The sequence below is a fragment of the Melozone crissalis genome, unplaced genomic scaffold (genome assembly GCF_028551555.1).
Source record: "Melozone crissalis strain CALT ecotype California unplaced genomic scaffold, PUWL_Pcris_2 ptg000586l_1, whole genome shotgun sequence".
NCBI lineage: Eukaryota > Metazoa > Chordata > Aves > Passeriformes > Passerellidae > Melozone > Melozone crissalis.
In genome coordinates this window covers 26,979-40,475 of record NW_026536272.1, presented here as the reverse complement: position 1 = coordinate 40,475, position 13,497 = coordinate 26,979, and the positions used below count along the sequence as shown (strand labels likewise).

Genomic DNA, 13,497 nt, shown 5'->3' with positions numbered 1-13,497 from the left:
TTTCCCCCTCACATTTCCCTCCATTTCGCCCTCACGTTTCTCTCCATTTCCCCCTCACACTTCCCACCATCTTCCCCTCACATTTTTCTCCATTTCCCCCTCACATTTCCCTCCATCTTCCCCTCACATTCCCTCCATTTTCCCCATATTTTCCCTCACATTTCCCACCTTTTCCTCCTCAGGTTTCCTTCCATTTTCCCTCTCATGTTTCCCTCCATTTTCTCTTCATAATTCCCATTTTCCCATCATGTTTCCCTCCATTTTCTCACTCATATTTCCCTCCATTTTCCCCTCATGTTTTCCTCCACTTTTCTCATCACGTTTTATGCCATTTTCCCCTTATGTTTCCCTCCATCTTCCCCTCACGTTTTCCTCCATTTTCTCCTCATAATTCCCATATTCCCCATCACATTTCCCTTCATTTTCCCCTCACATTTTTCTCCATTTTCCCCTCACATTGCCCTCAATTGCCCTCTCACATTTCCCTTCATTTTCCCCTCATGTTTCCTTGTATTTTCCCCTCACGTTTCCCTCCATCTTCCCCTCCCAATTCCCTCCATTTTGCCCTCACGTTTTCCTCACTTCTCCCCTCAAATTTTCCTCCATTTTTTCACATTTTCCCTCCATTTTCCCCTCATGTTTGCTTCATTTTCCCCTCACATTTTCCTCCATTTTCCCCTCAGGTTTCCTTCCATTTTCCTCCTCACATTTCCCTCCATTTTCCCCCCTCACGTTTCCATTTCCCCCTCACGTTTCTCTCCATTTCCGCCCTCATGTTTCCCTCCATTTTCTCCTCATAATTCCCATTTTCCGCTTATGTTTCCCTCCATTTCCCCCTCACATTTCCCTCACTTTTCCCCTCACATTTTCCTCCATTTCCCCCTCATTTCTCTCCATTTCCCCCCTCACGTTTCCCTCCATTTTCCCCTCGCGTTTCCCTCCATTTTCCCCCTCACAGTTCTGGCCATTTCCCCCCCATGTTTCTCTCATTTTCCCTCTCATATTTTCTTTACGTTTCCCTCCATTTTCCTCTCACATTTGCCTCCATTTTCCCCTCACATTTTCCTCACTTTTCCCCTCACATTTTCCTCCATTTTTTCACATTTCCCTCCATTTTCCCCTCATAATTCCCATTTCCCCCCTCACGTTTCCCGCCATTTTCCCCTCAGAATTCCCATTTTCTGCCTTTTTTCCCTCACTTTTCCTCATGTAGGTGGGGCTTAGGGGGATTTGGGGGTCTTGATGTGACATCCAGCCCCCTCCCAGGTATTACAAGGAGCCCCCCAGGTGTGCTCAGGTGTGCCAGGTGACATCCAGGCGCCCCCAGGAGCGTCCAGGTACCCCCCAGGTGTTACAGGTGAAGTAAAAAAACCACACAGGTGTTAAAAGGAGCCACTCAGGTGTTACAGGTGAGGTCAAGGAGCCCCTCAGGTGTTACAAGGAGCCCCCCAGGTGTGCTCAGGTGCTCCAGGTACCCCCCCAGGTGCTCCAGGTGCCCCTCAGGTGCCCCCAGGTGTTAAAAGGAGCCCCTCAGGTGTTACAGGTAAAGTCAAAAAACCACACAGGTGTTAAAAGGAGCCACTCAGGTGTTACAGGTGAGCTCAAGGAGCCTCTCAGGTGCATCCAGGTGCCCTCCAGGTGCTCCAGGTGAGCCCCAGGTATTACGAGGAGCCTCCCAGGTGTCACAGGTGAGCCCAGGTGCCCCCCAGGTGAACCCCAGGTGCCCCCAGGTGTGCCCAGGTGCCGCCCAGGTGCATCCAGGTGCTCCCGAGGTGCATCCAGGTGAACCCCAGGTGCCCCCCAGGTGCCCCCCAGGTGCCCCCAGGTGCCCCCCAGGTCCCCCCCAGGTGCTCCAGGTGCCACCAGGTGTGCCCAGGTGCGCCCCAGGTGCATCCAGGCGAACCCCAGGTGCCTCCAGGTGCATCCAGGTGCCCCCCAGGTGCCCCCCAGGTGCGCCCAGGTGCGTCAGTCGCCGCCGTTGGCGCGGATGGTGCGGCGGATCCAGGTGGTGAAGGCGCAGACGCGGCTGTACACACCTGGCTTGCCCTGCTGGCCGCACACCTGCAGCCCCCAGGAGACCACGCCCTGCAGGTACCCGTCACACACCAGCGGGCCCCCGGAGTCACCCTGCGACAGGTGGGACACAGGTGAGACACAGGTGAGACACAGGTGAGACAGGTGGGACAGGTGAGACACGGGTGGGACAGGTTAGACACAGGTGAGACAGGTGGGACAGGTTAGACACAGGTGGGACAGGTGAGACACAGGTGGGACAGGTGGGACAGGTGAGACACAGGTGGGACAGGTGAGACACAGGTGAGACACGGGTGGGACAGGTGGGACACAGGTGGGACAGGCAGGACAGGTGAGACACAGGTGGGACACAGGTGGGAAAGGTGAGACAGGTGGGACACAGGTGAGACACAGGCGAGAGATGGGACAGATGAGACACAGGTGGGACAGGTGGGACACGGGTGAGACACAGGTGAGACAGGTGAGACACAGGTGGGACACAGGTGAGATGGATGGGACAGGTGGGACAGGTGAGACACAGGTGGGACAGGTGGGAAAGGTGGGACAGGTGAGATAGGTGAGAGACAGGTGAGACAGATGAGAGACAGGTGGGACAGGTGAGACACAGGTGGGACAGGTGGGATTGGTGAGACAGGTGGGACAGGTGAGGTACAGGTGAGAGACAGGTGAGGTGGGTGGGACAGGTGAGACAGGTGAGACAGGTGGGACCGGTGAGACAGGTATTTCCCACTCCCATTCCCTCCCATACAGGTGAGTCCAACCCCTCCCTCCCCATACAGGTGAGTTCCCCCAGGTGTTCCCCAGGTATTTCCGACCTCCATTCCCCCATACAGGTGAGTCCCCACACTACAGGTGAGTCCCTCCAGGTGTTGCCACCCTTTCCCCCCACACAGGTAAGTCCCACCCCCACACATGACCCCTCCCCCACAACCTCAGGTGTATCCCAGGTGTGCTCAGGTGTATTCAGGTGTATCCAGGTGTGCCCAGGTGTGCCCAGGTGTATCCCAGGTGTATCTCAGGTGTACCTCAGGTGTATCCCAGGTGTATCCAGGTGTACCCAGGTGTGCCCCGGTGTGCCCGGGTGTGCCCAGGTGTATCCCAGGTGTATCTCAAGTGTACCTCAGGTGTATCCCAGGTGTATCCAGGTGTACCCAGGTGTACCCAGGTGTGCCCAGGTGTGCCCGGGTGTGCCCGGGTGTGCCCAGGTGTATCCCAGGTGTGCCCAGGTGTATCCCAGGTGTGTCTAGGTGTGCCCAGGTGTATCCCAGGTGTGCCCAGGTGTATCCCAGGTGCGTCTAGGTGTGCCCAGGTGTATCCCAGGTGTGCCCGGGTGTGCCCAGGTGTATCCCAGGTGTGCCCAGGTGTATCCCAGGTGTGTCTAGGTGTGCCCAGGTGTATCCCAGGTGTGCCCAGGTATATCCCAGGTGTGTCTAGGTGTATCCCAGACATACCCATGTGTACTCAGGTGTGCTCAGGTGTAGCTCAGGTGTACCTACCCCACACCTGGCCCCTCCCCCCCCTCAGGTGTGCCCTGCCCACACCTGTCCCCTCACCTGGCAGGAGTCGGTGCTGTCCCCGGCGCGGCCGCCGGCGCAAAGCATGTTGGGAGTGATGGCACCTGGGTACAGGTGAGCGCAGGCGGCGTTGGACCAGGTGAACACCTCCCCGCACTGCAGCACGTCCGGGAACGCACCTGGCGCAGGTGAGGACAGGTGAGGGACAGGTGAGGGACAGGTGGGGATGGATGGGACAGGTGTGACACAGGTGTGACAGGTACAGGTGAGGGGACAGGTGAGGGACAGGTGGGGATGGATGGAACAGGTAGGGATGGATGGGACGGGTGTGACACAGGTGTGACAGGTACAGGTGAGGACAGGTGAGGGACAGGTGAGGGACAGGTGGGGATGGATGGGACAGGTGTGACACAGGTGTGACAGGTACAGGTGAGGGACAGGTGAGGGACAGGTGGGGATGGATGGAACAGGTGGGGATGGATGGGACGGGTGTGACACAGGTGTGACAGGTACAGGTGAGGGGACAGGTGTAGGATCAGGTGAACACCTCCCTGCACTGCAGCAGGTCCGGGAACGCACCTGGCGCAGGTGAGGACAGGTGAGGACAGGTGGAGGTGGATGGGACAGGTGGGGATGGATTGGACAGGTGGGGATGGATTGGACAGGTGAGGGACAGGTGAGGGACAGGTGAGATGGATGGGACAGGTGAGATGGATGGGACAGGTAAGGGATGGGTAAGAACGGGTGAGGAGAGGTGGAGACAGGTAAGGGCCAGGTGAGAGATGGATGAGGACAGGTAGAACAGGTGGGACAGCTGTGAAGGACAGGTGAGGAATGGATGGGAAAGGTGAGCGGCCCCCCCCACCACGGTGTGTCCTCACCCCCTCACCTGTCCCCCCTACCCTCACCTGTCCCCCCCCAGGTGTGTCCCCCCCCCCATCCCCCAGGTGTGTCTCACCTGTCCCCCAGGTGTCTCACCCCCCTCCCCTTGCCTCCCCACCCCTCATCTGTCCCCCCCCAGGTGTGTCCCCACCCCTCACCTGTCCCCCCATGCCCTCACCTGTCCCCCCCACCCCCTCACCTGTCCCCCAGGTGTGTCTCACCTGTCCCCTCCCAGATGTGTCCCCACTCCTCATCTCTCCCCCAGGTGTGTCTCACCTGTCCCTCCCATCCACCTGTCCCCACGTGTGTCCCCCCCAGGTGTGTCTCACATGTCCCCCCACCCTCACCTGTCTCCCCCACATCTCACCTGTCCCCAGGTGTGTCCCCACCACCTCACCTGTCCCCCCAGGTGTGTCTCCCCCAGGCGTGTCTCCCCCAGGTGTGTCCCCCCCCAGGTGTGTCTCCCCCAGGTGTGTCCCCCCCCAGGTGTGTCTCACCTTGCGGGCTGCGGGTGCTGCCCCAGCCGCTCACCACGCACCTGTCCCCCCCACACCTTCACCTGTCCCCAGGTGTGTCCCCACCCCTCACCTGTCCCCCCCACACCCTCACCTGTCCCCAGGTGTGTCCCCCCCAGGTGTGTCTCACCTGTCCCCCCACCCTCACCTGTCCCCCAGGTGTGTCCCCCCCAGGTGTGTCTCACCTGTCCCCCCACCCTCACCTGTCCCCCAGGTGTGTCCCCCCCAGGTGTGTCTCACCTGTCCCCCCACCCTCACCTGTCCCCCAGGTGTGTCCCCCCCAGGGTGTGTCTCACCTGTCCCCTCCCCACCCCTCACCTGTCCCCCCAGGTGTGTCCCCCCCAGGTGTGTCTCACCTTGCGGGCTGCGGGTGCTGCCCCAGCCGCTCACCACGCACCTGTCCCCCCCACACCTTCACCTGTCCCCCAGGTGTGTCCCCACCCCTCACCTGTCCCCCCCACACCCTCACCTGTCCCCAGGTGTGTCCCCCCCAGGTGTGTCTCACCTGTCCCCCCACCCTCACCTGTCCCCAGGTGTGTCCCCCCCAGGGTGTGTCTCACCTGTCCCCTCCCCACCCCTCACCTGTCCCCAGGTGTGTCCCCCCCAGGTGTGTCTCACCTTGCGGGCTGCGGGTGCTGCCCCAGCCGCTCACCACGCACCTGTCCCCTACCTGGGGGCACCTGCGCGGCAGCGGCGCGGGGCGCACGCGCGGGCTCAGCTGGGCGGGGCCGCTGAGGCGCAGCAGCATGACGTCACTGTCATGGCGGCCGGGCAGGTAGCGCGGGTGCACGAAGGCGCGCGCCCAGGTGAGGCATTGCTCCGCCCCGTCCCGCTCCTTGAGGCTGTGCTCGCCCAGCAGCACGCGCAGGGGGCTGGGGATGGACAGGTGAGCACAGGTGAGCTCAGGTGGGCACACCTGGGACAGGTAAATGGGGTTTATAATGGGACAGGTGAGGGACAGGTGAACGGGGATTTATATTGGGACAGGTGAGGGACAGGTGAGCACAGGTGAGGCATTGCTCCGCCCCGTCCCGCTCCTTGAGGCTGTGCTCGCCCAGCAGCACGCGCAGGGGGCTGGGGATGGACAGGCGAGCACAGGTGAGCACACCTGGGACAGGTAAACACACCTGGGACAGGTGAGGGACAGGTGAGGGACAGGCAAATGGGGTTTGTAATGGGACAGGTGAGGGACAGGTAAATACACCTGGGACAGGTAAATGCACCTGGGACAGGTGAGGGACAGGTGAGGGACAGGGAAATGGGGTTTGTAATGGGACAGGTGAGCACAGGTAAATACACCTGGGACAGGTAAATACACCTGAGACAGGTGAGGGACAGGTGAGGGACAGGCAAATGGGGTTTGTAATGGGACAGGTGAGCACAGGTAAATACACCTGGGACAGGTAAATGCACCTGGGACAGGTGAGGGACAGGTGAGGGACAGGTAAATGGGGTTTGTAATGGGACAGGTGAGCACAGGTGAGGCATTGCTCCGCCCCGTCCCGCTCCTTGAGGCTGTGCTCGCCCAGCAGCACGCGCAGGGGGCTGTGCAGGTAAAGGTGAGCACAGGTGAGCACACCTGGGACAGGTAAATACACCTGAGACAGGTGAGGGACAGGTGAGGGACAGGCAAATGGGGTTTGTAATGGGACAGGTGAGCACAGGTAAATACACCTGGGACAGGTAAATGCACCTGGGACAGGTGAGGGACAGGTGAGGGACAGGTAAATGGGGTTTGTAATGGGACAGGTGAGCACAGGTAAATACACCTGGGACAGGTAAATACACCTGGGACAGGTGAGGGACAGGTGAGGGACAGGTAAATGGGGTTTGTAATGGGACAGGTGAGCACAGGTAAATACACCTGGGACAGGTAAATACACCTGGGACAGGTGAGGGACAGGTGAGGGACAGGTAAATGGGGTTTATAATGGGACAGGTGAGCACAGGTAAATACACCTGGGACAGGTAAATGCACCTGGGACAGGTGAGGGACAGGTGAGGGACAGGTAAATGGGGTTTGTAATGGGACAGGTGAGCACAGGTAAATGCACCTGGGACAGGTGAGGGACAGGTAAATGGGGTTTGTAATGGGACAGGTGAGCACAGGTGAGGCATTGCTCCGCCCCGTCCCGCTCCTTGAGGCTGTGCTCGCCCAGCAGCACGCGCAGGGGGCTGTGCAGGTAAAGGTGAGCACAGGTGAGCACACCTGGGACAGGTAAATACACCTGAGACAGGTGAGGGACAGGTGAGGGACAGGCAAATGGGGTTTGTAATGGGACAGGTGAGCACAGGTAAATACACCTGGGACAGGTAAATGCACCTGGGACAGGTGAGGGACAGGTGAGGGACAGGTAAATGGGGTTTATAATGGGACAGGTGAGCACAGGTAAATACACCTGGGACAGGTAAATACACCTGGGACAGGTGAGGGACAGGTGAGGGACAGGTAAATGGGGTTTGTAATGGGACAGGTGAGCACAGGTAAATACACCTGGGACAGGTAAACACACCTGGGACAGGTGAGGGACAGGTGAGGGACAGGTAAATGGGGTTTGTAATGGGACAGGTGAGGGACAGGTGAGCACAGGTGAGCACACCTGGGACAGGTGAGGGACAGGTAAATGGCAGTTTATATTGGGACAGGTGATGGACAGGTGAGCACAGGTGAGGGACAGATGAGCTCACTTGGGACAGGTAAATACATCAGGGACAGGTAAATGGGGTTTGTAATGGGACAGGTGAGCACAGGTGTGTGCCCAGTTGTACCCAGGTGTATCCCAGGTGTGCCCAGGTGTACCCAGCTGTTCCCAGGTGTGCCCAGGTGTGCCTGTACCATACCCAGCTATACCCAGGTGTGCCCAGGTGTATCCCAAGTGTACCCAAGTGTGCCCAGGTGTGTCTGTACCATACCCAGGCGTACCCAGGTGTGCCCAGGTGTGCCCAGGTGTGTCTGTACCATACCCAGGTGTGTCTGTACCATGTCCAGGTGTGCCCAGGTGTGCCCATGTGTGTCTGTACCATACCCAGGTGTGTCTGTACCATACCCAGGCATACCCAGGTGTGCCCAGGTGTGTCTGTACCATACCCAGGTGTGTCTGTACCATGTCCAGGTGTGCCCAGGTGTGCCCATGTGTGTCTGTACCATACCCAGGTGTGTCTGTACCATACCCAGGTGTGCCCAGGTGTGCCCAGGTGTACCCAGGTGTGTCTGTACCATACCCAGCTGCACCCAGGTGTGCCCAGGTGTGCCCAGGTGTGCCCAGGTGTGTCTGTACCATACCCAGGTGTGCCCAGGTGTGTCTGTACCCATACCCAGGTGTGCCCAGGTGTGCCCAGGTGTGTCTGTACCATACCCAGGTGTGCCCAGGTGTGTCTGTACCCATACCCAGGTGTGCCCAGGTGTGCCCAGGTGTGTGCCCAGGTGTGTCTCACCTGTCGCTGTGGCAGTGGGCGGCGGTCAGCACCCAGTGCCGGCCGATCAGGACCCCCCCGCAGTGGATGGCGCCCCCAGGTGTGTCTGTACCATACCCAGGTGTGCCCAGGTGTGCCCAGGTGTGTCTGTACCATACCCAGGTGTGCCCAGGTGTGTGCCCAGGTGTGCCCAGGTGTGTCTGTACCATACCCAGGTGTGCCCAGGTGTGTCTGTACCCATACCCAGGTGTGCCCAGGTGCGTGCCCAGGTGTGCCCAGGTGTGTCTGTACCATACCCAGGTGTGCCCAGGTGTGTCTGTACCCATACCCAGGTGTACCCAGGTGTGCCCAGGTGTACCCAGGTGTGTCTGTACCATACCCAGGTGTGCCCAGGTGTGTGCCCAGGTGTGCCCAGGTGTGTCTGTACCATACCCAGGTGTGCCCAGGTGTGTCTGTACCCATACCCAGGTGTACCCAGGTGTGCCCAGGTGTGCCCAGGTGTGTCTGTACCATACCCAGGTGTGCCCAGGTGTGTCTGTACCATACCCAGGTGTGCCCAGGTGTGTGCCCAGGTGTGTCTCACCTGTCGCTGTGGCAGTGGGCGGCGGTCAGCACCCAGTGTCTCCCGATCAGGACCCCCCCGCAGTGGATGGCGCCCCCAGGTGTGTCTGTACCATACCCAGGTGTGCCCAGGTGTGCCCAGGTGTGTGCCCAGGTGTGCCTCACCTGTCGCTGTGGCAGTGGGCGGCGGTCAGCACCCAGTGTTGGCCGATCAGGACCCCCCCGCAGTGGATGGCGCCCCCCGGCTGCAGCAGCAGTGCCTGGTACGGGTGGCGCCGCCGCTCGCACCGGGCCCCGCCCACGATGCGGTTCTCGTCCGCCCCCGCGGCCGCTGCCACCAATGGGGAGCCGTGAGGGCCGGTACGGACCAGTACGGACCAGTATGGACCAGTATGGACCAGTATGGACCAGTATGGACCAGTACGGACCAGTACGGACCAGTACGGACCAGTATGGACCAGTACGGACCGGTATGGACCAGTATGGACCAGTATGGACCAGTATGGACCAGTACGGACCAGTATGGACCAGTATGGACCAGTACGGACCAGTAAGGACCAGTATGGACCAGTACGGACCAGTACGGACCAGTAAGGACCAGTATGGACCAGTACGGACCAGTATGGACCAGTATGGACCAGTACGGACCAGTACGGACCAGTACGGACCAGTACGGACCAGTATGGACCAGTACGGACCAGTACGGACCAGTACGGACCAGTATGGACCAGTATGGACCAGTATGGACCAGTACGGACCAGTATGGACCAGTACGGACCAGTACGGACCAGTATGGACCAGTATGGACCAGTATGGACCAGTACGGACCAGTATGGACCAGTATGGACCAGTACGGACCAGTATGGACCAGTATGGACCAGTATAAACCAGTATGGACCAGTATGGACCAGTATGGACCAGTATGGACCAGTATGGACCAGTACGGACCAGTACGGACCAGTATGGACCAGTACGGACCAGTATGGACCAGTACGGACCAGTACGGACCAGTATGGACCAGTAGGGACCAGTACGGACCAGTATGGACCAGTACGGACCAGTACGGACCAGTATGGACCAGTATGGACCAGTACGGACCAGTATGGACCAGTACGGACCAGTATGGACCAGTATAAACCAGTATGGACCAGTATGGACCAGTATGGACCGGTACGGACCAGTATGTACCAGTATAAACCAGTATGGACCAGTATGGACCAGTACGGACCAGTACGGACCAGTATGGACCGGTATGGACCAGTATGGACCAGTATGGACCAGTATAAACCAGTATGGACCGGTATGGACCAGTACGGACCAGTATGGACCAGTACGGACCAGTACGGACCAGTATGGACCAGTACGGACCAGTATGGACCGGTACGGACCAGTATGGACCAGTATGGACCGGTATGGACCAGTATGGACCAGTACGGACCAGTACGGACCAGTACGGACCAGTATGGACCAGTATGGGCCAGTACGGACCAGTATGGACCAGTATGGACCAGTATGGACCAGTACAGACCAGTATGGACCGGTATGGACCAGTACGGACCGGTATGGACCAGTATGGACCGGTATAAACCAGTAGAAACCAGTATGAACCAGTATAAACCAGTTAGAACCAGTACGGACCAGTCTGGACCAGTACGGACCAGTTAGAACCAGTTAAAACCAGTAAAATCCAATCTGGACCATTATAAAGCAGTAGAAACCAATTAGAACCAGTATGGACCAGTACAGACCAGTACGGACCAGTATGGACCAGTTTGGACTGGTGGTCTCCCAGTTCATCCCAGTCCATCCCAGTGCTCCCAGTGACCTCTCACTTCCCACCCACTCCTTCCCAGTCCCTCCCAGTTCAATCCCAGTTCCTCCCAGTTCAATCCCAGTTCAATCCCAGTTCATCCCAGTTCAATCCCAGTTCAATCCCAGTTCAATCCCAGTTCCTCCCAGTTCAATCCCAGTTCAATCCCAGTTCATCCCAGTTCAATCCCAGTTCAATCCCAGTTCAATCCCAGTTCCTCCCAGTTCAATCCCAGTTCAATCCCAGTTCATCCCAGTTCAATCCCAGTTCAATCCCAGTTCAATCCCAGTTCCTCCCAGTTCAATCCCAGTTCAATCCCAGTTCATCCCAGTTTCCCCCCAGTCCCTCCCAGTGCCCCCAGTTCACCCTCCCAGTACAAACCAGTTCACCCAGTCGATTGCCTCCCACTCACCCCAGTCCCTCCCAGTCCCTCCCAGTTCAATCCCAGTTCATCCCAGTTCATCCCAGTTCATCCCAGTGCCCTCCCAGTGTCCCCAGTTCACCCCTGGCTCCATCCCAGTATGGCCCAGTTCACTCCCAGTGCTCCCAGTTCATTCCCAGTTCACTCCCAGTGCTCCCAGTTCCTTCCCAGTTCACTCCCAGTTCATCCCAGTGCTCCCAGTGCCCCCCAGTTTGCTCCCAGTTCACTCCCAGTTCATTCCCAGTTCATCCCAGTTCATTCCCAGTTCATCCCAGTTCATTCCCAGTTCACTCCCAGTGCTCCCAGTTCACTCCCAGTTCATTCCCAGTTCACTCCCAGTGCTCCCAGTCCCTCCCAGTACAAACCAGTTCACCCAGTCGATTGCCTCCCACTCATCCCAGTCCCTCCCAGTCCCTCCCAGTCCCTCCCAGTTCATCCCAGTTCCCTCCCAGTGTCCCCAGTTCACCCCTGGCTCCATCCCAGTGTGGCCCAGTTCCTTCCCAGTTCACTCCCAGTGCTCCCAGTTCATCCCAGTTCATCCCAGTTCACTCCCAGTGCCCCCCAGTTTGCTCCCAGTTCACTCCCAGTGCTCCCAGTTCACTCCCAGTTCACTCCCAGTGCTCCCAGTTCCTTCCCAGTTCACTCCCAGTTCATCCCAGTTCATCCCAGTTCACTCCCAGTTCACTCCCAGTGCCCCCCAGTTTACTCCCAGTTCAAACCAGTTCATTCCCAGTGCTCCCAGTTCATCCCAGTTCCCTCCCAGTGCCCCAGTACAAACAAGCAGAGTAAACCAGTACAAACCAGTGCCCCCCAGTACAAACCAGTATAAACCAGTACAAACCAGTGCCCCCCAGTACAAACCAGTGCCCCCCAGTACAAACCAGTACAAACCAGTACAAACCAGTCCAAACCAGTACAAACCAGTGCCCCCCAGTACAAACCAGTACAAACCAGTCCAAACCAGTACAAACCAGTGCCCCCAGTACAAACCAGCAGCTCCCAGTTTGCTCCCAGTTCCCTCCCAGTGCCCCCCAGTCCAAACCAGTACAAACCAGTGGCCAGCAGCCCCCTCCCAGTGCCCCCCCCAGTCCCTCCCAGTACAAACCAGTCCAAACCAGCAGCTCCCAGTGTCCCCCCAGTTTGCTTCCAGTTCCTTCCCAGTCCCTCCCAGCCCAAACCAGTACAAACCAGTACAAACCAGTACAAACCAGTGACCAGCAGCCCCCTCCCAGTTCACTCCCAGTTCATTCCCAGTGCCCCCCAGTCCCTCCCAGTACAAACCAGTACAAACCAGTACAAACCAGTACAAACCACTGGCCAGCAGCCCCCTCCCAGTGCCCCCCCAGTACAAACCAGTGCCCCCCAATTTGCTCCCAGTTCCCTCCCAGTCCCCCCCAGCCCAAACCAGTACAAACCAGCATAAACCAGTACAAACCAGTGCTCCCCAGTCCCTCCCAGTCCAAACCAGTACCTCCCAGTGCCCCCTCCCAGTTTGCTCCCAGTTCACCCCAGTCCCTCCCAGTGCCCCCCAGTCCAAACCAGTATAAACCAGTACACACCAGTCCAAACCAGCAGCTCCCAGTTCGCTCCCAGTCTGCTCCCAGTTCCCCCTGTCCCCCCTAGCCCAAAACCAGTTCAAACCAGTGTAAACCAGTCCAAACCAGTATAAACCAGTACCAACCAGTATAAACCAGTACCAACCAGTGGCCAGCAGCCCCCTCCCAGTGACCCCCAGTCCCTCCCAGTAAAAACCAGTACAAACCAGTGGCCCCCAGTTCCCCCCCGTCTCCCCCAGCCCAAACCAGTCCCTCCCAGTATAAACCAGTATAAACCAGTACAAACCAGTGGCCAGCAGCAGCAGCGGCAGCAGCCGCTCCATCGGGAGGAGGAGGAGGGCGAGGAAGGAGCCGCGGCCTTTAAATCCCAGTTCAGACCAGTTCAGACCAGTTCAGCCCAGCACCCAGCCCAGCTCCCCTCCCAGTTAAATCCCAGTTCCCTCCCAGTCCCTCCCAGTTCATCCCAGTTCATCCCAGTCCCTCCCAGTTTCCCTTCCAGGGCCTCCCAGTTCCTCCCAGTATCCCTAAGAGCCCTTCCCAGTCCATCCCAGTCCCTTCCCAGTTCAATCCCAGTTCCCGCCCAGTTCCCTCCCAGTGCTCCCAGTTTGACTCCAGCTGTGATCCCAGTGCTCCCAGTCCCTCCCAGTTCAGCCCAGTTCCCTCCCAGTTCCCCCCAGTCCCTCACAGTTCCCCCCAGTTCCTCCCAGTCCATCCCAGTCCATTCCCAGTCTCTCCCAGTTCCCCCTTTCAGGGCCTCCCAGTTCATCCCAGTTCAGTCCAGTTCCTCCCA

At 58.6% G+C, this 13,497-nt stretch overlaps 1 protein-coding gene across 1 annotated transcript; it reads right to left on the bottom strand.

Moving 5' to 3' along the window:
- Positions 1 to 1,965: 1,965 nt before the first annotated feature.
- On the bottom strand, positions 1,966 to 13,030 carry LOC128950397 (kallikrein-6-like). Its single transcript, XM_054295282.1, has 5 exons — positions 12,994 to 13,030; positions 9,086 to 9,251; positions 5,564 to 5,817; positions 3,588 to 3,727; positions 1,966 to 2,127 (listed from the first exon to the last, which is right to left on the bottom strand). Exons 1-5 carry the CDS (start codon positions 13,028 to 13,030, stop codon positions 1,966 to 1,968), a joined length of 759 nt encoding a protein of 252 aa, XP_054151257.1.
- Positions 13,031 to 13,497: the final 467 nt, after the last annotated feature.

Bases quoted from the DNA above. Each gene is read 5' to 3' on its own strand.
- LOC128950397 (XM_054295282.1), bottom strand. From the start codon at position 13,030: ATGGAGCGGCTGCTGCCGCTGCTGCTGCTGGCCACTG. The intron at 5,818-9,085 runs GTGAGGCACACC...GTCCATCCCCAG, and splicing joins GCCCACTGCCACAGCGACAG to CCCCCTGCGCGTGCTGCTGG. The intron at 2,128-3,587 runs GTGAGGGGACAG...CACCTGTCGCAG, and splicing joins ACAGCACCGACTCCTGCCAG to GGTGACTCCGGGGGCCCGCT.